The 23,194-nt window shown below is 38.0% G+C and overlaps 1 protein-coding gene across 2 annotated transcripts in view; it reads right to left on the minus strand.

Annotated features, from left to right (window-relative positions):
- Positions 1-22,144, minus strand: part of CAPN7 (calpain 7) — a 37,989-nt gene extending 15,845 nt beyond the window's left edge. The window contains exons 1-11 of one of the 2 annotated variants that reach the window (XM_027086592.1): positions 21,849-22,144; positions 19,284-19,392; positions 15,441-15,598; positions 13,634-13,701; positions 11,454-11,654; positions 9,617-9,703; positions 5,954-6,080; positions 5,071-5,156; positions 3,716-3,809; positions 1,535-1,681; positions 225-331 (exon numbers count right to left, since the gene is read on the minus strand). In XM_027086592.1, coding sequence (XP_026942393.1) covers positions 225-331; positions 1,535-1,681; positions 3,716-3,809; positions 5,071-5,156; positions 5,954-6,080; positions 9,617-9,703; positions 11,454-11,654; positions 13,634-13,701; positions 15,441-15,598; positions 19,284-19,392; positions 21,849-21,950 — 1,286 coding nt within the window. In that variant the 5' untranslated portion in view covers positions 21,951-22,144. Of the gene's footprint in view, positions 1-224; positions 332-1,534; positions 1,682-3,715; positions 3,810-5,070; positions 5,157-5,953; positions 6,081-9,616; positions 9,704-11,453; positions 11,655-13,633; positions 13,702-15,440; positions 15,599-19,283; positions 19,393-21,533; positions 21,764-21,848 lie in introns of those variants that run through there. The other variant, XM_027086593.1, reaches the window with a different exon arrangement.
- Between the last annotated feature and the right edge of the window lie 1,050 nt (positions 22,145-23,194).

Genomic DNA, 23,194 nt, shown 5'->3' on the forward strand with positions numbered 1-23,194 from the left:
CTTCAGTAGTTGTGGCTCACGGGCTCTAGAGCGCAGGCTCAGTAGTCGTGACGCACGGGCTTAGTTGCTCTGCAGCATGTGGGATATTCCCGGACCAGGGATCGAACCCGTGTCCCCTGCATTGGCAGGCAGATTCTTAACCACTGCGCCTCCAGGGAAGTCCCAACATGAAGTTTCTAAATAGCCTCTTTTAGTACAAAAGACAGAGACAGAGAAATGTTTACCTTTGATAAAGCATTCGGAAAGAATTATCCTTACTGAAAGTCTGGCTGTCTGAATGCATGGCGATCCTTTCTGGTATCCATCCAGTCAGTGCATGAAGATCAATATTCTGCAACATAAACACAGGGCTGCCAACGTGGTTTTCAAGCTCATAAATAAATCCCCAGGGTAGCTATTAAATCTCATTGATCTGATATGATGAATCTGATAGAAATAAATCAGAAGGTAGTAAGTTGTTCTCTACCAGTAATAAATCTCTTATTTAACTCAAATTCCTACCTGGATTTAAGCACAAGCCTCCCTTCTTACAATCTCTGCTGCTTTTCCTGAATTCAAAGAATTGTTTTACTGATAAATATGATGAAAACTCAAAATGTTTAACAGAAAAAACTGCTTTGATGATGATGATGACAGTCCCTCACCATTTACTGAGTTTTTACAATATGACAGTCACCTTTCCTAACATTTTACATATATGCTCATTCCTTCTCTCTTTCAGCTGACTGGGTAAATCAACAGGCAATGGATTAGAAAGCTAAACTAAAAATATTTAAAGGACAGAGCAACTGAACATGGAGGCCGGGAAGAAATTTTAACATCCTATTACCTTTAACTATGAACTATACATTCTTGGACTATCATTATAAGAACCAGAAGGATGAAGGAGGCTGGGTACTAGGCAAGGATACTAAGTAGGTATGAATAATGGGTGATTTGCATATATTACTTCAATTAATCTTTACAGTTCTTGAGAGGTGAGTATTATCCTCACATCACAGACAAGCAAAAAGGCTAAGAAAGGAGTAAATACCTTTCTAAGGCAACAGGCTCATTAGTGTTATAATTCAAAGTCATGCTAGTCTGAATAATTTCTGGCATAAGGCCAGTGGTTTACAACTAAAGGACACTGGCACATACCTTGATTTTACAGGTTAAGTTGTGTTAAGGTTGGGAAAAACTAACTCCAAACTCCTTGAACCTGAATTTACAAATCAAAAAAAATATACAAGGATGACAATATGACGTATCCCTTTGATTTGCAGAGGCTTCTCTGGAAAGGTACACTGTATTTAACTGGCCATATATCCCACCAGACACATACACTTTAGGCTTTCCTGAACACCCAATCTATACAATGTGCAAATAACCTTACAAAAGAAAATATGCACTCCCATGATAAGGTGACTGATCAACATTTTTCAGGGGTTGATAATGTTTTCATTTAAACCAAATATATCATCTATAATCTTTTGAACTTAAAATAGTCATATCAGATAGCAAAAGTCTGTGCCTGGATCATCTTATTACTTACTGAATTAGATCCCGGGAAATCATATCCTCCCATGACTTTCATGTATGCTTTTTCTATGAGAGAAACCCATAATTCACTTTTGTTGTTAGAGTAAGAACACAGCAATTCTCCCTTATGATCCACAGGTAACTGGTCATCAATTATCACCTGGAGAAAGAGAACATTAATTTCCTTAGGTGGTATAAAATCTCTTAAAATCCTTTCTATCAAAAAATCTCCACACCTTTCATACTGATAAAATAAAAGGCATGCTATGCCTATTGTTAAGGTAATGATAGTTTCAAATTTCTAGAATCTGATCAATTATAAAATGTTTTGTGATGTCTTTCTTCAGGTTGACATCTCCCTGTCAGGTATTAACTTTGAGCCAATTGGTTGGTTAAATGTTATGGATCGACCAGCAAAATTGTTAGAAATTCTAGAAGTGTATACTATATCTAAAATAATTACAGAAGGGCTTCTCACTATTAAGCTAAATAACAATATTAACCTAAACCTGCAGAAAGATTCATGCTGTGTTTAGTTGTAAAATATTATGGCTAAAAAATACATTTAAATAGAGAAATATAGAAGTAATCACCACAAAGATATGGCTTCTAATTCACATTATAGAGTAATTTGGGAAACAAGAGGATAAGAAGAATTTTGATCTAATATTAACAGAAGAACTATGCAACTGTATTTTGAAAGATTCTTTAAACAAGAGGTTATCTAAAAATTATAGTTCAGAAAAACCACATCCTCAATAATTTTGTTTAGTTTTTAAGAAATCAGCTAGAGCAGTGGTTCTGAAAGGGTATTCTCAGACAACAGTATCATCATCATCGCCTAGGAACCCGTCAGATATTCAAATTCTGGCCTCCTCCGCAGACCTATTGAATCAGACACTTTAGGGACGGGGCCCAGCAATCTTTTTTAACAAGCTCTCCAGGTGATCCTGTGCACAATAAAGTTTGATTATCGTTCAACTACAGAGCAACTTCTCAGTTTCTCACACGGGAATCACTAGGGGATCTTGTTTAAATGCATATTCTGATTCAGCAGGTCCAGGATGAGGCCTAAATTCTGCAATTCTAACGAATTCCCAGGTAATGCTAATGTTGATCCCTGGACTTCCGTTGAGTCGACAGGAGCTAGAGAATCCTAACAACACAAGGCCCTTACAACATGGTTCGGAATCCTTAAAGAAATTAAAGATGTGAAATTTATTTATTTATTTATTTTTTAAATTTATTTTTGGCTCCATTGTTGCACGTGGGCTTTCTCTAGTTGCAGCGAGCGGGGGCTACTCTTGTTGCAGTGCACGGGCTTCTCATCGCTGTGGCTCCTCTTGTTGTGGAGCACGGGCTCTAGGCGCGCGGGCTTCAGTGGTTGTGGCACACAGGCTCAGTAGTTGTGGCTCACAAGCTCTAAAGCACAGGCTCAGTAGTTGTGGCACAGGGGCCCAGCTGCTCCACAGCATGTGGGATCTTCCCGGACCAGGGATTGAACCTGTGTCCCCTGCACTGGCAGGCAAATTCTTAACCACTGCACCATCAGGGAAGTCCCAAGATGTGCAATTAAAAACTATGTATATATTTCACAAAGGAAAACAATATTAAAGGTATCTTACATCTCAATTTATGACTATACACTTAAATTGTTCTGACCTAACAGACTTAGTATGTCTGATATCCTTTTAATCAAAAAGATAGTTAACAACCATCAGATTAAAATTCATTTTAAGCATTAGCAATCATTAGCTCAATGTCACTTCTGGGAACTTTCTATAAATTTTCCCAAACCCATTTTTTAAAAGACTTTATGCTTGTCATGATTTTTATTTTTAATTATTACTGATGATCTTATTGTAGAAATATGTATAATATCACAGAGTCAAAATCAACTAAACTGACTTTTAAAATGTTTATACAAATAACATTTCTTTTTTTTTTTTTTGCGGTACGCGGGCCTCTCACTGTTGTGGCCTTTCCCGTTGCGGAGCACAGGCTCCGGATGCGCAGGCTCCGCGGCATGTGGGATCTTCTCGGATCGGGGCATGAACCTGCGTCCCCTGCATCGGCAGGTGGACTCTCAACCACTGCGCCACCAGGGAAGCCCCAGATAACATTTCTTAATGATTCTACTCAAGAGCCAAAGGTGGGGAAGAGAGAAGGGGCTGATATGGGGAGAAACATTCACCTTTCTAGGGACACCATTGAGGTGAAGTTTTACCATATACTTTCCACATGGGTTGTACTCTGGCTCACCATCCTTATTCTGAGGGTAAATTATGCTTTAATAAGGAAAAGAAATAGTGAAATACCAACATTAATATTCAATGTAAACTACTAGGCAGAATATTACATTTTATTTAAACATATGCTATTGTCTTAGAGATTTTATAAAAATAAACATAAGAATATTTGTCTATAATAGGCCTGTAATAGAAAAAGAATTTTACCCTAGTCAAAGTGCTTATTCAATATAAATAAATGAAGAAAATATCTTATGCAATCATAGAGCAGAGCATACATTTTACAATATTCTGAAAAATGCTCAGTTTTTAATTATATACTACAATAAATTTTCTATTCAGTGGATATATTTTAAGCCAGTTAAAATAATCTACTTTTGTCCCCAAGACATAAAGAGAAGACCATTTCAATTAACCACAACTAAGGAAATTATAACTCTGACAGAGATAAAGTGAGCAGAACTCTGATAAAGTACACAAAATTATCTAGTAAGAAACCTGTAGAAACTATCAGTATCAATTTTCTTTCACAAACTGCACATTATTTACTTACATGGTCTGTTTATCCAGTGGCAAATGGCTTGAAACTAAGGTATCTGTATCTAATTCATCTTTGTACTTTCAGGACTTAACAAAAACCACTTGGGAAGAGTTGTACAAAAAAATTATAATGCTTAATTTTTACACTGAATATTTTTAAGGTAATAAAACTTTTAAAAATTGAAAGAAAAAGTATTTCCCAGTACCATTCCAGTACATTCTAAAGCAGTTCTAGCCAACAAAAATGTTATTTTATATTTCACACATTATATTTTAAAGTCTTATTTAACCCAATATATCAAAAACATTATGATTTCAATAAATAATAAATATAAAAATTTGAGATATTTTCCAAGAGACATTTTTTGGCGCTAAGTTTTCAAAATCTGATCCATTTTACACTTATAGCCTATCTGAATTCAGACTAGCCCATTTCAATTATGTAATATCCACATATGGCTTATGGCTACTATACAGTACAGTGCAGTTATAAATATGACATGATTTTAATGTGACCAATTTCATTTATTTCAAAACATATTTATTTCATTTATATTATGCTAACTATACATGCATATGCTCTTAGACTGTCTTAGCAAATCTTTCCACACTCACAACCCATCTGCTTGACACACAAGGGCCATAATATTCTAAGTGATATGCCCTCCTCACTTGCTGTGCAGATAAAGCCCAAGCTTTTAATTTCTAGTTACGAGACAATTCTATGAAAAGGGCTAAAGGGACAAATATAAAATTTTACCTGGTAATCAACTTCTTATTAAATCGTCTTTCATAAGCTGCACTGATAGCCAGTGATGCCACAAACGAACAATCTGATACTATTGTCTGTTAATAAGAATTTATTAATACATTCATTTATTCATGCGATTTCAACATTACCACAATATTTAAGCATTGCTTCTAGAGCCTAACTTTTTACACTAAATATCTTGACTGTTGCTTGAACAGGAAAATAAGAAATAGAAATGCCATAGCGCCAGCTAACACGTGTTTTGTTCCAACAAATCCTAGGAAAGACAAAGTATTTCAATTAAGTTAATTTAGAATAATTAAATATGGATGAAGCATTCCTACATGGATAAAAAGCATACTGAACTGAATCACACTCTTTTTAATGACAAAAAATTACGGGCATTTTTAAAAAGTTGGTTTACTATAATATGACCAATTAAAACGAATATGCACATCAAAAGATTTGAATCATAGTATTTCAGGACCATTATTTTTATACTCATGTGGAAAACATCTGTGACTTCAATGCTCAAATGTCATTAATAAACTTTACAATAAAGTCACAGAGTTGTTCTACCACTGAAGTGTTTTAAATTAGCCCAATACCTTTCTATCTCTCCTATCTATTCTCTTATCAAAGGTGAAATTCAGATTCTCAACTTTCTCATCCACAAGCACATATCAATAAATAGGATGTATATAAAAATCTGTAATTGTTCAACAGTTATATCTCAGTATGTCTAAGTCAAAGTATGCAGGGTGAATAATTTTTCCAATTATACTAATGCATCTAAATATATAATAAAAATCTAAGAAAAAAGGCAAATGCCTATTCAAATTACTTTAAAATGTTGGCTTTTCATATAAAATTATACAAAATAAAAGTTTACCTGCTTTATGCTGAAACTAGACACAGTATAAATCATTGTAGGATTGTTGGTGAGGTCTTCTGGTCGTACCCATTTAGAAAATGTAGCTTTTTGTTTAGGTGATAATGGTAGCTTGCCACATCTATCACTGAGGTGATAACAAAAATTAAATAATAATAATAATGATAAAATTAATCTTAAAAGATGACTCAAAAGCAAAATTAAATTTCCTAGAGAATTTTTTTTTGGTATAGTGATCACAGCTAAACTATATAATCCGAAAAAACCCGCTGGTCAAATGTGGCTCTTTACACTTAACCTTGATTCCAATCTGATTATCCTCTTAAATTAAAAAAAATGTACATAGATAACTGAAAACAGAAGAGCAACCTAAACTCTTTTATATTTATTTTAAGAATATACTTTAAGAGTTTAATTTAGCATGGTTATATTCAAGAAATTCAGTTTCAGTAAAATGGAGCCATTAACAACAATACAATCTGATTCATTCAAAAGGACCGAGGAAGCTACAGATCTTTATGCTGGCTCTTGACAAACTCTTCTCTGCAAGGCTAACAATGAGAGTATCTAACTACTGAGTAATAAACATGTACCAGGCATCACACAAAAGTATTTTACATACATCATTCATTTAACCTTCAAAACAATTCTATTAAATTTTCTGGAAATTTTCTGCAAATTTTCTGGAAAAAGCTTTAAGTGATTAAATAACTTGCATGTCGAAGAGCTAAGAAGTAGAAGAAAGGGTATGTGAATCCAGGTCTCTGGTGCCAAATCCACCATCTTACCCGTTACCCTCTACTCACACTGTGTAAGGAATATACTGTGTAATATTTCTGCAAAATTGACGTATAGCACAAAATTTTAAAAATCTACCTTTCTTCAAACTGCTTCTAGAGCAAGGGCAACAAATCTTTGGGTTTCAAAAGATTTCTAGGATAATATAAGTTGTATGATATGCAAACTGAAAAAATATAACATTTTTTTTTAAAAAAAGACTGTTGATAGACATTAGGAGAAAGAGAGTTTTGTGGTCAGATGGGATCTGAAAACTCCTCGTTAAAGTATTGGTTTTTCTCATTGGAAGGACATCTCTAAACCTTTAATAAGCCAATGTTTACTGGAACTCTCTTAGAGCAGAATATGGTATATAACACTTCTCAAACTTTTTTGATGATCATCTCATACATCTCATAGAGCCACTGGTGTTCTAGGCAACATTTTGGTACCTGTGAACTATCAGGGCCTGACTAAACAGACAGTGAGCTGGGTGAATTGAGAAGAATTTAAAGACAGCTATCATAAAACTTTTAGGAGAAAAAATAAGGCTGAGTCAAATCTAACCTGCCATATAAACCAGAATTCAGTAAATCCAAGACTCCTTAATATCTGTTTCTCTCAAGTCACCACTAAATCAACAAATTCAATGCTTATTTCTTAGAACTTTAAAAATATTTTATAAATATAATGTTTATTATAATACATGACCAGAAAAGAAAAAAATTTAGTCACCCAATCTTTCTAACCAAAGATTCATACACTGGGGAGCTTTTAGCCATCAGTCTGCTATCTCTGAATTTTAAAATGTTTACTGTTATTTTTTCTTCTGATTATTCTTACTGTAAAATAATCCAGAAAACAAGAAAGGAAAAATCTTGCCAGTTACAGCATTTAATTTTACTTGATTTTTCTTAAAATTTAATTAACTCAGTAAGTATTCACTGAGCACCTGCCACATGCCAGACACTGTGCAGGCACAAGTTCTCTGTCCTCATGCAGCTTATGGTCCCGTGTGGGGGACAAGCACAGAGCAAGGGGTCACACACACAATGTAAACTCCCAACTCTGACAAGTGCCATGCCTAAACTAAGGGAGTTGGTACAGTTATATTTTTCTGTTTCCATTACATGGTAAGCATTTTCCCACGTTACTTAATTTCTTGAAAACTTGATTGTTCATGATTGTACAAAATTCTTCTTAGGGACATCTTGTTGTAAGAGCACTAAAAATATGATTTATCTCAATCTGTTACACAAAGACTGGAACTACTTATAAACAGAAGTTTATATCTCTGCTTCGATATAACCATTTAAGAGCATTCTAGAATAACTGATTCACATTTTCATAATTATAAAAATATTGATGAATATCTTTTATATAAATCTTTGACTAGATCTGTAAATATTTTTGAGAATTGGTTTCTTGAATTGAAATCACTGGGCGCAGGGGTATAAACATTTTTAAAGTATTTGAAATGTATAGCCAAATTATGTAATATAACTTAGTATTTAACAAAATAATTATGTTCTAATAGTTAATCCTTATTTTATAGTGCTTGCTACAGAACAAGCACCATTGTAAGTGCTTTATATTTTAATAACTCATTTAACCATCACAGTAACACCATGAGGTGGATTCTATTATTATTTTAAAATCCGAGACAGATTAAAAAACTTGCAATGTCACACAGGATATGACACTGGAGAGCGTGGGTCTGGATTCTGTGCCCTTAACGTCAGTGCTATAAGCTTCTTAGATATAAACAATTCTTAGATCCAAATCAGTCACTAGCATCACATGGGTGCCTGAGGAAAACGTTATGCTGATAACTTACTGGCTTTGAGATGTTTAACTTCTGCCCATCCAAGAAGAGCAAAACACTTGAAATGAGAGAGCAGCTCTTTTGTTCTTTATAGTCTTTATATATTCTGTACACAATAAGCATTCAACTCTCTGATGCTTTCTGATAATAAATACAATATAACATGCTCACTGCAGAAATTTTGAAAAATAAATATGTTTTAAAAAGTAAATCGCCTAATTTTGCTGCTTAGAGATAACCACTGTTAAACATTTTGATGTATAACTTAACATCATGTTTTTCTATATATCTATAAACACAAGAAATGAAAAATAAAATTTGGATGTTATATATAATTTTCTATCTTTTAATATTCATATATCGCAAGCGTTTTCCTTATATTCTACGGACTTATTTTTTGTGGAGAGCATAATACGTAATATAATAATATGGACATGCCATTATTTAATCACTCCCATATCGCTGGATACCAACTTTGTTTCAATAATTTTCTGCTGTAACAGACAATTTGGTAAATGCTCTTATTATATACATCTTTGACCGAATTATAGTTTCCTTGGGAAGGCTAGAAGCTGGGAGTCCTGAAACAAACAATGGTTTTAAGGTTCTTGACATAAGCTGCCACTGTCCTGGCAGGCTGTGCTAACACTTTCATAATGAACCCTTTTCTTGAATTGGATCTTCTTAGTAAACAACAACCCTGTCATTCTATTCCACCTTTCCATTCAACATCTCTGCTGACTTGCCTTTCTGCTGTGATCCAACACCAACTGGGCAAATATTTACCCACTACTTACCTTGTGCCAGGTACCGCGTCAGACACTATGAGTATAACCTTAGGCAAAAGGAGGCGCGCGCGTCCCGTCACCAGGGAAGGGTCGGAGGCACTCTCGCGATGCTGCCACACCTCCTTCCCACAGCCACACCTCTTTCCCAATCGAATTTTTTGATTACGCATTTTAATTTCAAGGCTATGGATTTAATTGGATTCCAGAGGATGGGAAAAGTACTGAAAAATCAAAATAATTTTGAAAGTAAACATTGCAGTAGTGTTTACTTACCAGAAAGGCATTGGGTAAGCAAAACGTTCCCTCAGATCAATGCTCATGAAAGGAACATATTCCATACCATTTATTTTTGACGTTGTCCTATAAAATACAAGAAAAAAAATCTAAAGTAGATGTTCAAGTCTACCTTGATTACCAATTTTATTTAAACTTCTTAAAATTCAAATGACAAGGTATGGTACTGTAATAAAATTAAACTCACCACCTCATATAATGTTGATAACTTTATTTGAACAAAATTTTCACGAAATAGTTGAATACCAGAAAATAACTAATCCAATTCAATTCAATCAGTTATTCTTTTAAGACTAACATCCTTTACAACAAAACAACTATCTCAAGATAGGGCTACACTAGAGGTACTGAAAGTGTCACCAGGACACAATGCGAATTGTCTCCTAAGCCCAAAGACAGAAAGCAATTGCTTAGTTATTTGGGGATTTAAAAAACATAACATTTACAATTCTGGGAAATATGTTCTTTATATTTTCTGGTTATGAGACTAAGGAATGGGTAGTGAAGAAGGTAGTGGCACAGATAACAGTTACAGCCTCTTGACAAATTTAAGAAATGTGACTTGTAGTAGTTTTGCATGTTCTCTTCCTGTTTTGTTTATATGTTTACTTGCATATATTAGCTATTTCCTTCTGTTTCTTTCCCTCCTTTCATTTAGAAGGAATTGCAGGGTAACTTCACCATTTAGTCTCTAGGTAACAATATACAATGAGACAATGACTGAACTGGAGGACTAATTAATGCAGCGGGTGATGAACATAACATCTGTGTATCCTCATCTTGAGATGGTGAGAGCTTTTCACTTGTATGAAGGACAGCTGCATCTTGTTAGGCAGAAACACAGAGCTGTTCTGTAGTAGTGCAGAATTTCAAACGTGTGCGGAAGGGAGCATGTGGGTGCTGAGTAGCCAAAGTGTTGGACTGTTACTAACTTGTCTCTCAGGTCCAAAACCACTCTTTTTGTCCTCCTTTGTGTTGCGCTGGTTCATATGCATTTTTTCTAGGCAAAGAGACCCAGATTCGTAGGAGTAGAATTAAAATCTTTAGCAGGAAGAGAGAAAAATGCCCCCAGGTGGCTGCTAAAGAGGGAGGAGCCCTTCTAGTGCAACTTCAGCAAACTAGAAAGAGCAACCTCACGAGGCGCGCAGCTCTAAGCAGGCTGATCTCCTTCAAAGCCCAAGTGAGGAACAGCTGCACTGGCTCAGAAAGCGATCAAGGATTTCCACAGCCTGTTCTTTTGTATTTTTAATATCCCCTGAGGCTGCTTCCAGACACTGAGAGGGCTTCCCAGCCCAGGTGTAGGCAAACTTTTTCTGTAAAGGGTCAGACAGTATCTAGATTTGGCTTTGCAGTGAGGTCTCTGTCACATATTCTGGGTTTTTTTGTTTTCTTTTTTGCAACCCTTTAAAGAAATGTAAAAAAACCATTCATAGCTTAAGGCTGCCCTTTGCTGACTCTGGCCTAGACTGCTATTTCAAGGTAACAATTAGGGCTCTGATCAAGGTGGAAGAGATGATGAATGGTCTGCCATAGCTCTACTTTGCCCCATAATCTTTATTATTCAATTCTGAAGAATGCTAAGATTTTCAGAAAAAAATACATCTAGCGGAAATGAGAATACTAAAATTTATTAGAAGAAATTTTAACCATTTCAAGTTGTGACTATGTGACAACATAATTTATAATTACATAATAACAGCATGACACATTATACCAAAGATGTGACTACGACTCAGCAAACCTAATGAGAGTAACATTACCTGCATTGATTATGTTAACAAAACTGTTCATTACAACCAATCATAAACTGATTTACCTGAGAACTTCTATTTCTTCTGCTGTGTATCTCTGTCCTTGTGCATCACATGACTGTGGACTTATAAATGGCTGAGGTCTTTCAAGGAAGGGATTAGTTCCTAGTGGAAAATGCGCTCTCACTGGAGGTGGCTTTGGTTTAATATTCGTTGCCTTGATTTTGCATGATGGCTTTGTTAAAGGCTCACTCAATGCTTCTGCTCTACAATAGAGAGAGGTACAGAAAAACCGTTCTAGTTTTTCTTCTCACATTTAAGCTTTCCAGAACATAAAATTTACTTCAAGAACCAGTCAAGCATCCCTAATGTAAAATTAGTATATAAAATTCCTACATACTAGTCAACAGTTCACTACTTAAGCTACTCCCAAAGGTAAGTATTTTTGCAAACAACATTTTATTGACAACATTAATTGAGCACTTATTGCATGTCAGATCCTATGCAAAGTAAGGGGGATACAATAATATACGAAACACAAACTCTACTCTCAAGGTGCTCCTAGCCTTGTGGGGAGAGAGACAATTGCATCAAGAGTGAGATGCGAGGCTGGAAGTACTCCATGCAAGTGAATGCACAGTAGAAATTACTGACTTGATGGGAAGCGGGTGAGTCAGGGAACATTTTTCCAAATTGACATTTGAGCTGCAGAAGAATCCACCTGGAGAGCAAGGAAGGGTTCTAAGCAGAGAGACCAGCATGAGCAAATGTGTAACAAGCTAAGGTAATTTCAAAAGAATGGACGGGGCCCCTGTGAACAGTACAAATGAGAGGCAGCCGGAGATGAGACCAGTGGCAGGGACTGGATCACGGAAGGTCTCACATGGTATTTAAGGGAATTTCGACTTTATTCTGTCAAAGAACTAACAATCTAAAAAACCTACTAAGGTCCTTATATGAGATTTAGGAGTCTTGTTAACACTCTGAAATTATATGCAAATAAAATGTTACGTTATCTTTTCTGTACAGCATGTCCATTCTTTAGAAGAGATCCTAAAAGGAGCCCGTGACTGACCCATGCCCCTGCGCTGAGGATGCACTCAGAGAGTACTAGATGGGTTACCCACATAGGTAATAAAAGCCATCTATGATTCTGACTGGGGAAAGAAGTAAAAATGGAGAAGATAGCTACGTGTCGAGTGCCCATAACTTCATGAATTTGGAGAAACAAACTAAATGCTAGCTGATGGTAATGAAAAGGAGGGATAACCGCTATACCTCAATAAAAAAGAAGGGCTGGGGGTAGCACAGCTACCTAGTCTGAGCCTCAAAAGGAGATATTTTAGTAATTCGTGCTATAATTATAAATGCCATTCCACCCTTTTCCTTTGCCTATAATGTTTTGTCTATACAAGAGGTACAATTCTCTTGTGCAAATACATTCATTATTTCTCAACAAATATCTACTGAGCACATATTGTATGCCTGCCCTCTGCTAGGTGCTTAGTTTCAGCATTGAACAAAGACAAAATTCTCTGTCCTCAAAGAGCTTATATTTGGGGGACAGGGGTTAGAAGGGACACAGACATTGATAACAAATATGATAAACTGGGAAATCTCATATACCTTAGAAAACAGTAAGAGTTACAGGACAGAATATTAGAATAGACGAAGCAGGATGAAAGTACTGGAGGAGATTAAATTTTAAACAGAGTGGTGATGGCAGGCCTTATTGAAAAGTTGACATTTGAGCAAAGAGTTAAGGGAGCTACACGCATGTACAATTTGAGGTATCTGCATGGCTGGCTCACTCTCAGTTTCTCCATTTCTAGTAGTAGCTCTGGAAGGGCTCTCTGGAAGTTCTCTCTTTGGAAGTCTGATATTAAACAACAGAAGGGAGTCTACCATTTCAAATACCATAATCATTTTTGTTTTAGACACAGCAAAAACTAAAATATTTCTTGACTGATTTGTTATTTTTTGAGTTTAAAGCACGGATGAAGACACAGAGATGAATAAGATGCTCTCTGTTCCCCTAAGGAGTTCACCATCTAATGAGTCAAAATGACATGTAGAAAAAAGCAGCAGGGAACTAGAGAGGGGTAAATTCACTCAGAGGAAGAAGGCAACTTTGCTCTGGATCTCAGGTTTGCTACCACGAGCTCCACCACACATTCAGATAAACCACTGAAGTAACACAGTACGCTGCCATCCACAGATAAGAACTCCAGGGACCAAAACTCACCTGTCTAGTGCCTGTCGTGCCAACTGCTTCAGTTTGTTTTGCAGAGTTTTATCAGCGGTTTCATAAGACTTAAGAGAAAGAGAGACAGATGTTCCAAAGCATAATTATTAATTTGCCAGATCCATGATATTTCTAAGCAAAAAAAAAAAATTACAATGCACATTACACTTCTTAAAATTATGAGAGAATAGGGCTTCCCTGGTGGCGCAGTGGTTGGGAGTCCGCCTGCCGATGCAGGGTACACGGGTTTGTGCCCCGGGCCGGGAGGATCCCACATGCCGTGGAGCGGCTGGGCCCGTGAGCCATGGCCGCTGAGCCTGCGTGTCCGGAGCCTGTGCTCCGCAACGGGAGAAGTCATAAAAAGGATTCAACACAATTTAAATGATAAAAAAAAAGAAAAAAAATTATGAGAGAATAAACCAAGACACTTTATTTTTGTCCTTAAAGGTATCATTTAAATTGTGTTGAAAACTCATCACCACTTAACCTAACACCACTTAATTCGGACAGGTAGTAAGTGGAACACAACCGTATAATCACAGTGCCACAGAAGGCCTAGCAGCAGGAACCCCAGAAGAGCGGGGCTACTGTACTAAGTGAAATAAGTCAGCAGGAGAGAGACAACCACCTTATGCCTTCATTCATATGTGGAGTCTAAAAGACAAAACAAATAAACAAACAAAATAAAACAAACTTATAGGTACAGAGAACAGATTAGTGGTTTCCAGAGGGGAAGGGGGTTGGGGGACGGGTGAAATGGGCGAAGGGGGTCAACTATATGGGGATGGAAGGTAACCAGACTTGCGGTGGTGATCACTTTGCTGTGCGTACAGATGTCGAATTATAATGCTATACTGTGCACTGAAACTTACATAATTAAAAACAAAGAAAAACAGCACTTACCCGTAGTCTCAGGTACCTACAGAAATGAGGCTAGATAGTTCCTTTGAATAAAAGACCTTGGACAAAGAGCCGGCCCTCTGAACAATGCTGAGAACACCACTCTCTACCACATCCCATCCCCTGTGAATGCGCTACTCTTACGCACTAGATGCCCCGGAGAGCTAACAGGCCCATCGGGCTCCTTGGGAAGCAGTAAAAACCGCTCGACATATAGACTCTACACTGCAAATTAATAAAGCTCTCCCAAACCACTAACTTATTTCTTAGTGTATGAAATTGAAAAAAAGGGGGAAGTTTTATTTTTTTTGTGATGAACCGAAGTCGTTTTTTCCCTTTTTTTTTTTAAATTGAAGTATGTACAATGTTGTGTTAGTTTCAGGTATACAGAAAAGTGATTCAGTTATACATATATATCTATTCTTTTTCAGATTCCTTCCCATTGTAGGTTATTACAAGACATTGGGTATAGTTCCCTGTGCTATACAGTACATCTTTGTTGTTTATCTATTTTAAATACAGTAGTGTGTATCTACTAATCCCAAACTCCTAATTTATCCCTCCCCCAGGAAGTTTATTTTAAATTCACAGATTGTGATGGTGAATTCTTCTTATAATAAGTTAATTTTAGTTATAGGGGTATAAAAAGGTCAAAAATGGTACCTATAATTTAAAAAACAATTGCCAAGGGACTCAACCTCAATACTGTCAAATTTTTAACAAGATGTTAAAGTCCATTATTAATTTTCTATTCTTCACTATGTTTTAATGAGGAGTAACTTAGTTACATGTAAAATAACAGGATAATTTTTTTTTCTTTAAGGAATTGTTAAGTAAAACTCACTAGTAAGGGGAGAAATTTCTTAGCATAATTCCACCAAACTTAACTTGTAGCTATTATACATACGGTTTTCAGACAGAGATCTACAGCTTCTGTATACAGTTCTATAGCATCTTCAACATTCCCTTTTTCATCTTCATCAAAAGCTTGTGTAACGAGGAAATGGGCACGCTCTAAGTCCAACTGATGTTTTGATTTCAAAGGATCCGCACTCTTTGACTGAACTAGGATAGGAAAAAAAGCCACACAGAAGAACTAGCATAGGAAGAAAGCCACATACCTATATATGTATCCAGGGAACAACATACCATTTTAATTCATTCTTTACCAAAACTCTATAATCCTTCATTTAAAAAGCTTAGCAAGGTCAAAAAAAAATCCTTAAAAAAATTTCCCCTGAATTTCTCTCTGTCCCTACCAGCACTTTCTTCATTTAAAACATAAAACATAGGAGTTCTCCACACAAAAAACAAAACTGAAACTTGGAAAAGACTAAATCGAAAGAAACTCAATTATGTTTTAAGGTAATTTAAATTTTTATTCAGTATAAACAATAATTATGTAATATACTAGGCCTTGATGATAAAATGCATGCTGTTTCCTATTCATCTGGGTCCAGAATAAGCTATATTTTTACTGCTCTTTGAAATAAGTGCTTCTGTTTGTTTTTAATATAAAGATACGTATCCATAAGAGACCTGCATCTAGAATATATAAAGATCTCTTACAACTCAACAATAAAAGGACAAACCCAATTTAAAATGGGTGTGATGATGATGTCATCAACTTGTGTCAACTTGACTGGATCACAGGTTACCCAGCTATTTAGCTAAACAAGATTTCTGGGTAGCCTGTGAGGATGTTTCCGAATGAAAGTAGCATTTGCATTGACACTGAAAGCAGACTGCCCTCCCCAGTGTGGGTGGGCATCATCTAATCTACTGTGGGCATGGACAGAACAAAAGGCAGAGGGGGAGAATCTGCCCTCACTGCAGGACTGCTTGAGCTGACACATTGGTCTTCTCCTGACCTTGGACTGGAACTCACACCATCAGGTGCCCTGCTTCTCAGGCCTTTGGACTTGGACTGAACCACACCACTGGCTTTCGTGAGTCTCTAGCTTGCAGAGGGCAAATAGTGGGACTTCTTAGTCTCCATAATTGCATGAGCCAATTCCTCATAATAAATCTCTTTACGTACATTCTACTGGTTCTGTTTCTCTGGAGAACCCTGACATATACCATGGGCAAAGGATCTGTATAGCCATTTCTCCAAAGCAGATATTCAATGGCCAAATAGCACGTGAAAAGATGCTCAACATCATTTGCCATCACGGAAGTGCATATCAAAACCACAGTAAGATGCCATTTTATACCCACTAGGATGGCTAAAATAAAGACAGAAAATAACAAGTGTTGATAAGGATGTGAAGGAAATGGAACACTGCTGGTGGAATTGTAAAGTGATATAGCCGTGTGGAAAACAGTTTAGCAGTTCCTCAAAAAGTTAGACATAAAGCTACCATATGACCTAGCAGTTCTACTTGTGGGCATATATCCAAGAGAACTGAAAACATATGTCCACACAAAAACTTAGACACAAGTGGTCATGACAGCATTACTAATAATAGACAAAAGGTGGAACCAAGCCAATATCCACCAACTGATGAATGGATAAATAAAATGTGGTATATTAATACAATGGTGTATTAACCATAAAAAGGAATGAAGCACTGATACATGCTACAAAATGGATAAACCCTAAAAACATTATGCTAAATAAAAGAAGCCAGACACAAAAGACCACATACTGATGACTCCATTTACATGAAATGTCTAGAATAGGCAAATCCATGGAGACAGAAAATAGATTAGCAGTTGCTAGGGCCTAGGGTGTGGAATGGGGCGTGACTACTAATGGCTAAGAGAAATGTTCTGAACAAAATGTTCCAAGAAAATGTTCTGAAGTTAGATAGCGGTGATGGTTGCACAACTCTGGGAATACACTAAAAACCACTGAACTGTACACTGTAAAAAGCTGAATGTTATGGTATGTGAATTACATCTCAATAAAACTGTTTTTAAGTTTTAAATTTTGTTTGTCTCAAAATTGTGTCTGATCTTTTAAAAACTGTAACCCTTGGTAACACCTCTCTAAAGTATGTATTAATCCCATTTATTAAATGAATGTTAAGATATTTAGCTCAAGGCTTCTCAGCCTTGGCACTACTGACATTTTCGACTGGATAATTCTTTGCTGTGGACAGTGCTATGCATTACAGGATTTTCCCTGCAGCACTATCCCCGCCCTCTACCCAACCAGATGCTAGTAGTATACTGCATCCCTACCCTGGCATAAACACCAAACATCTCTCCAGACATTGCCAAATGTCTCCTGTGGGGCAAAACCGATTCTAATTGAGAATAACTATCGAGCCTAAGGTTTCAGAGCTACAGTGGACGGGTAGGGACTCAACTTAGATCTTTGAATTCCAAGTCTTAAGTTTCTTATACTACACTGGTGAATTTCAAACTGGGTTACCTTTCCCCAACCCTAAAGTCAAGCCATCTCTCAAAGTCTCTTGACTGTCAGCAGACTTTATCTGTTTTAAAAATTGGGATTCTGAACAAGATTTTTATTTGATAAAGGACTCTCCTGTTTGAAATAATCATTAAGTAAACCATTTAATTCTCTACAGATTACATGCATTTATTGAACAAAACAGGTCGAAAAACCGGCAAAACATTTAATGTATATTATGCTTTAAAAATCCTTTTTGAACTTTACTTCTGTTTCACTGGCAAGTTTTCATTCTTCAAGAGATTAGGGCTGTCTCATTCCGTGCCTGAGTATCATATAAACATCACATTTATAAATTTTAAAACTTCATTTACTTAGCTGGGAAAATGAAGTGCCTCTGAATTCCATGGTATTTTGAATACATGAATCAGTATAACTTTGTATTAAGTGAGGCCCTGACACACAGGCAGTCCACTTTTCAATGCATGCAATTTCTGGGCACTGTCTTAAAGGAAAGTGCCATGTCTGTAAGGGGACTGTCATAATAAGAAATCCAACAATCAAATCTACTCTATCCTAACTATGAGCTTGTAACTGCTCTTATCTATTCAGAATGAGTGGTAGAAAGTAGCACAAAGTCCATCAGAGAATGCTGAATAAGACTCCTCTAAGCTTTTGGCTTTATTACACAGCCACAGAAAAAAAGGGGTTAAAAAGAGTCCTCAGTGACATGAATGCATTCCTAAAACAAAATGTCAATAGATGATCATTTTCTTTCCTACCACGTGAACAACCAGATTTCGCCAGGAACCACTTACCTCTAACAGAACTGCGATCATTAAGCCTGTGAACTTGTTTCACAGCGTTTGCAAAAATAACTACAGGTTGTTCCAGGTCTCTGCTTACATGTCCCTTTTCCAAGATATGGGTTAAAACAAGAGTTTAGCTAAGGTCTTGAGGATGAGGATATCGATATAGTAAAGACTGTGAACCCACTGTTGAAGTCTTCACACACTGAAGAGGAGGAGTCATTTAATTTTAATAGCAGGAGAGGGCACCTGACAGATGTTTAAAAGCAGATTTTAACAGGGTCCTAACACTGACTCTGCCAATGATACACTGTTTGAATGTAGATAGTTCATCTCTATCCTCTGGGAAATTAGGATATTAGACTGTGTCACATCTAAGGTTCCTCTTCACAGATTTATCACATATTTCCACATTATGATTTTCAAAGATGTGATTACCAAAAAAGAAATGAGCAGTAACCAAGTGAGGATCAAGAATCAAAGATGAAAACGAAAAGGAAAGAGAAACACAGGGGAAAATGTGATGTGATGCGACAGAAGAAAAAAAATACAGTGACATGGTTAGTAGTCCTTTACCAACCTGCTGAATGTAAAGCCTGCACTCTTTCCAGATACTCATTTATTTTTTCTTGAATATGTTCTAGGCTTGATCCTGCCATCTCAGCATAAATTAAAGCTTGTGCAGCTTCCTAAAAATAAAAAAAAGAATTCAAAGGAATCTAACAGATCAATTACAATCTGAATTTTCTTTACCACTTTCTAACTATTGGTTTCTATGAATGACAAAACAAGAATGTCTTTGATACCAGTAATTTTTTTCGTAAAGTAAATGAGATATATTCCTTTACTACTTTTTTTCAGTTCTCAATGCTCTCTTTCTCCTACTGTTGAAAATTTATGAAGTCAAATAGAAGGGGTTGATTATAAGTATTTTCTTAGAATAACTGTGATTTATATGTTCTCTGTTTTCCTTTTTCTTTTTGCAATAGGTCAGACTTGAAATTATGTACTGTGAAAAGGTGAATTGAGTCTCAAAAGCATTAGAACAGATAGTACCCGATACAATTAAATTAAATATCAATAAAAGATTATAAGAAATTATAAAGGTTAAATATCTCACAGTGGAAAGAAAATCTTTCTCCACAGAAAATATTGTCAAAGGGGGACACATTTTAAGGCAGATTTCAGTTGTATGAAATAAACTTATTTTAATTAAGAAAACCTGGATTTGTCTTCCAGTTATTCCATGACTTCCTCAGCCAGTTAGGCTGTGCTGGTGAGGAAAAGCCTCCATTCTCGCCATCACCATTCCAGGAGGGTGACCAATGCTACCACACACAAGTACCACAGAGAGACTTTCCCAAGTACCACCACCTTCACTGCAGTAATCTAAGCGTGTGCACTTCAAGGAACCTCACGCCTTGTTATCTGGATCCAAAGAAGCCATCTACTGAGCATCACTTTTTTTTTTTTTTTGCGGTACGCGGGCCTCTCACTGCTGTGGCCTCTCCCGCCGTGGAGCACAACAGGCTCCGGACGCGCAGGCTCAGCGGCCATGGCTCGCGGGCCCAGCCGCTCGGCGGCATGTGGGATCTTCCCAGACTGGGGCACGAACCCGTGTCCCCTGCATTGGCAGGCGGACTCTCAACCACTGCGCCACCAGGGAAGCCCTGAGCATCACTTTTTGAATCCAGTTATTGGAGCAGGACTTGTTTCCCTGAACCTACAAAATCAGTAAGAAGAGTACAGGTTTGATTGGGGGTAGAAAACATACGTTTTCCTCAGATTCTGCAATTCAGGGGAGGAAAATATAACTGTACATGTAAATATTAAAACTAATTTTTTAAATTGTTGGTATCAACTTTATTTTGCTCATTTTGCTTACACTTGAAAGTGATTAATAATTAAGGAATCCCTAATAGAACAGCATGAAGGCAGAAAACACTAAATATCTGATACAGTTTACATAAATAGCTCCTAGAAACACAACCACTTTTCTGATTCTCTCAAGGAAAAGAAATTCTTCATAACAACATGCATGTAATCCTACAGCAAAACAAGAGGCACTGTACAGTACTTCCTTTCGGTTTAAAAAAGCTATTTTATATGGCACTATTTTCACCTATGAACATTTGTCAGTTATTTCACAAAACTAATAAAACACAGTTTTACTTTTAAAGAAATACCATCGTCATGAAATTGTCAAAAAAAAAATGTCCAAAAAGAATGATTCTGAAACACACCCAAAGTCTCTAAATATAGATTATAAAATGAAGGCAATCAAATATTAATCTGAGAAAAGCAAACCACACATTATTGACAGCATATAGGTTTATGGGAAAAAATTACGACTACTGTATTATCAAATTCTTTCTAAAAGAAAAGATGAAAATGTCAAGAGGATACAGCTATCTGCACGGGGAGCGGGAGGGGTGTGTTTGCAAATGCTCAGGATTGGGGAGCAGGCGGTGGACTGTGAGCTCCTACTCTGATTTAATATTTCTGGCCCCAGTAATTTACCCCAAAGAAATACCAAAGAAACGTGTAAAGCATTAGCTATAAGGGTATTATGATGCTGAAGATCCATAATGAACATAAAATGGCCAGAAGAGTTTGTAAATAAACTGTGGCACACCCACATAATGGAATACTATACATCTATCATTAACAAGTTTATACTATGAAACTTTAAAAAAATTCAAAATTTTTTAAAAGTTCAAATGCAAACAGATTTTAAGAAGTATAAACAGTCTGATCCAAGTTTGTTTTTTTAAAAAAGGTGTGCACACACACATGCGTAGAAAACCAAAGATACGTAGATGTCAAATACCAGGATACGCGATGTTTTATTTTTGATTGACTTTCTGCGTTCTTCCGTGAGCACTGTTTCCGTGTACATCCGTGACGGTGAGAAGCTGCGAGCTGACAGTCCAGCTCCGCCGCCGCCCTCAGGAGTGGTCAGCTGGGGACTCGCCGGCCAGGAGCGACCCCAAAGCGGCGACCAAGCCCGCCGCTGGCCGGACCCTGGGGCGGGGGCAGGCCTGACCCCTCAGCCTGGCCCCCGCCGCGAGAGGGACAGCGGGACGGGGGACCGCCACGCCGAGCGCGCCCGTCCCCTCGGCACCTGGACCCGCCCCCGGCCCACCTTGTAGTAAAACACGGCCTCCGAGTAGCGGCCCTCGTGGTCGCGCTGCACCGCCAGCCGCGCGAACTGCACCGCGTCCCGCTCCAGCGCCGCCGAGTCCATGGCTGCCACGCGCCGAGGACCCCCGCCGACCGCCGCGCGCCTGAGTGCCGGGCGAGGACCCCGGCCGCACGGAAGGAGCGGCGGAGCTCACTTCCGGCGGCTGAGAGAGGACCGCGACCGACCCCTCGGCAAAACTCCGACTCCTAGCCCGCTGGCAGCCTCGCTCCGCGGCCACCGCATTCGCCGTCCCGCCCACCGGCCACACTGCGCAGGCGCAGCCGGGCCGGCGCAGGTGTTTTGGTAGCTGGGTTGCCGGGTTCGCCGGAGGGTGCGGGAAGGCGCGGGCGGTGGGCAGGGCCCGGCCTGCGCGGTGCCGTGTGCACGTGACTGCCGGGGCGCCCGGGATTGGGCAAGCAAAAGAGGTGCCACGTCTGAGCGGCTGTCGGCCTCGTAGTCCGCCTGTCCGGGCAGTGACTGTGGAGCCTGTTGCCGGCCAGGCTGGGAGGAGGGGCGCATGCGCCTCCCGGAACATTTTTCCCCTGAGTGTAAAGAGAAGGTGAGCAGTGCTTCTTCCCAACATCATCTGAGATGACTTTTTTTTTTAATTAGGGGAGTGAAGTAAGGATATACGATTCTTAGATACTTTTTAATAATATTTATATCCACAAGCTGAGTCTTAATTAACCCTGTATACATGCCCCAGTGTGTGGTATTGGTTGAATTGCCAACAAACAAGGTAATGCATTTTCCCGTGTACTTCTCCTTAGGTTAACTTAAAGCTGTTGTAATTAAATACTCAATTAGGTGATTATTTGATTAGTGTCTCTCTCCCCTAAAACTCCAAATTCAGAAATAATAAAAATAAACTAGTGAGAGGCTCCACAATACGGATAAAACTCAAAATTCACGCTAAGTCAAAGAAGCAAGACACAAGAATACAGACTGAGCGACTTTGTTTACAAGGAACACTAGCAAAGAGGAATCTAATCAATAACGTAAGAAGTTGTTAGGGAGCCATCGACTAAAACTGCCTGCCTTGGCGGGGCACCGTAACACCTTTGCTTCAGTCTCCCACCTCGGGATGCTTCAAAAGAACACAAAACCAGTGAAGGGCCCACAACCAACCCCAGGGAAAATCCAGGAAGGGCCAAGAAACGGAGGAGACACCAGTCCATAAGATGTCTTGCCAATCTCCCCAGAAATCCTCGTGCTGGAAACCATCTTGACTGAAGGATGCACCAGGAAGGGCCCTGAGTTGGACCAAATGAAGGCAAAAGCAAAATGATTGGCCAGAGACAACCGCA

Source organism: Aethalodelphis obliquidens, unplaced genomic scaffold (assembly GCF_003676395.1).
Source record: "Aethalodelphis obliquidens isolate GAN/ISIS:26980383/991018 unplaced genomic scaffold, ASM367639v1 scaffold56, whole genome shotgun sequence".
In the NCBI taxonomy this organism is placed as follows: domain Eukaryota; kingdom Metazoa; phylum Chordata; class Mammalia; order Artiodactyla; family Delphinidae; genus Aethalodelphis; species Aethalodelphis obliquidens.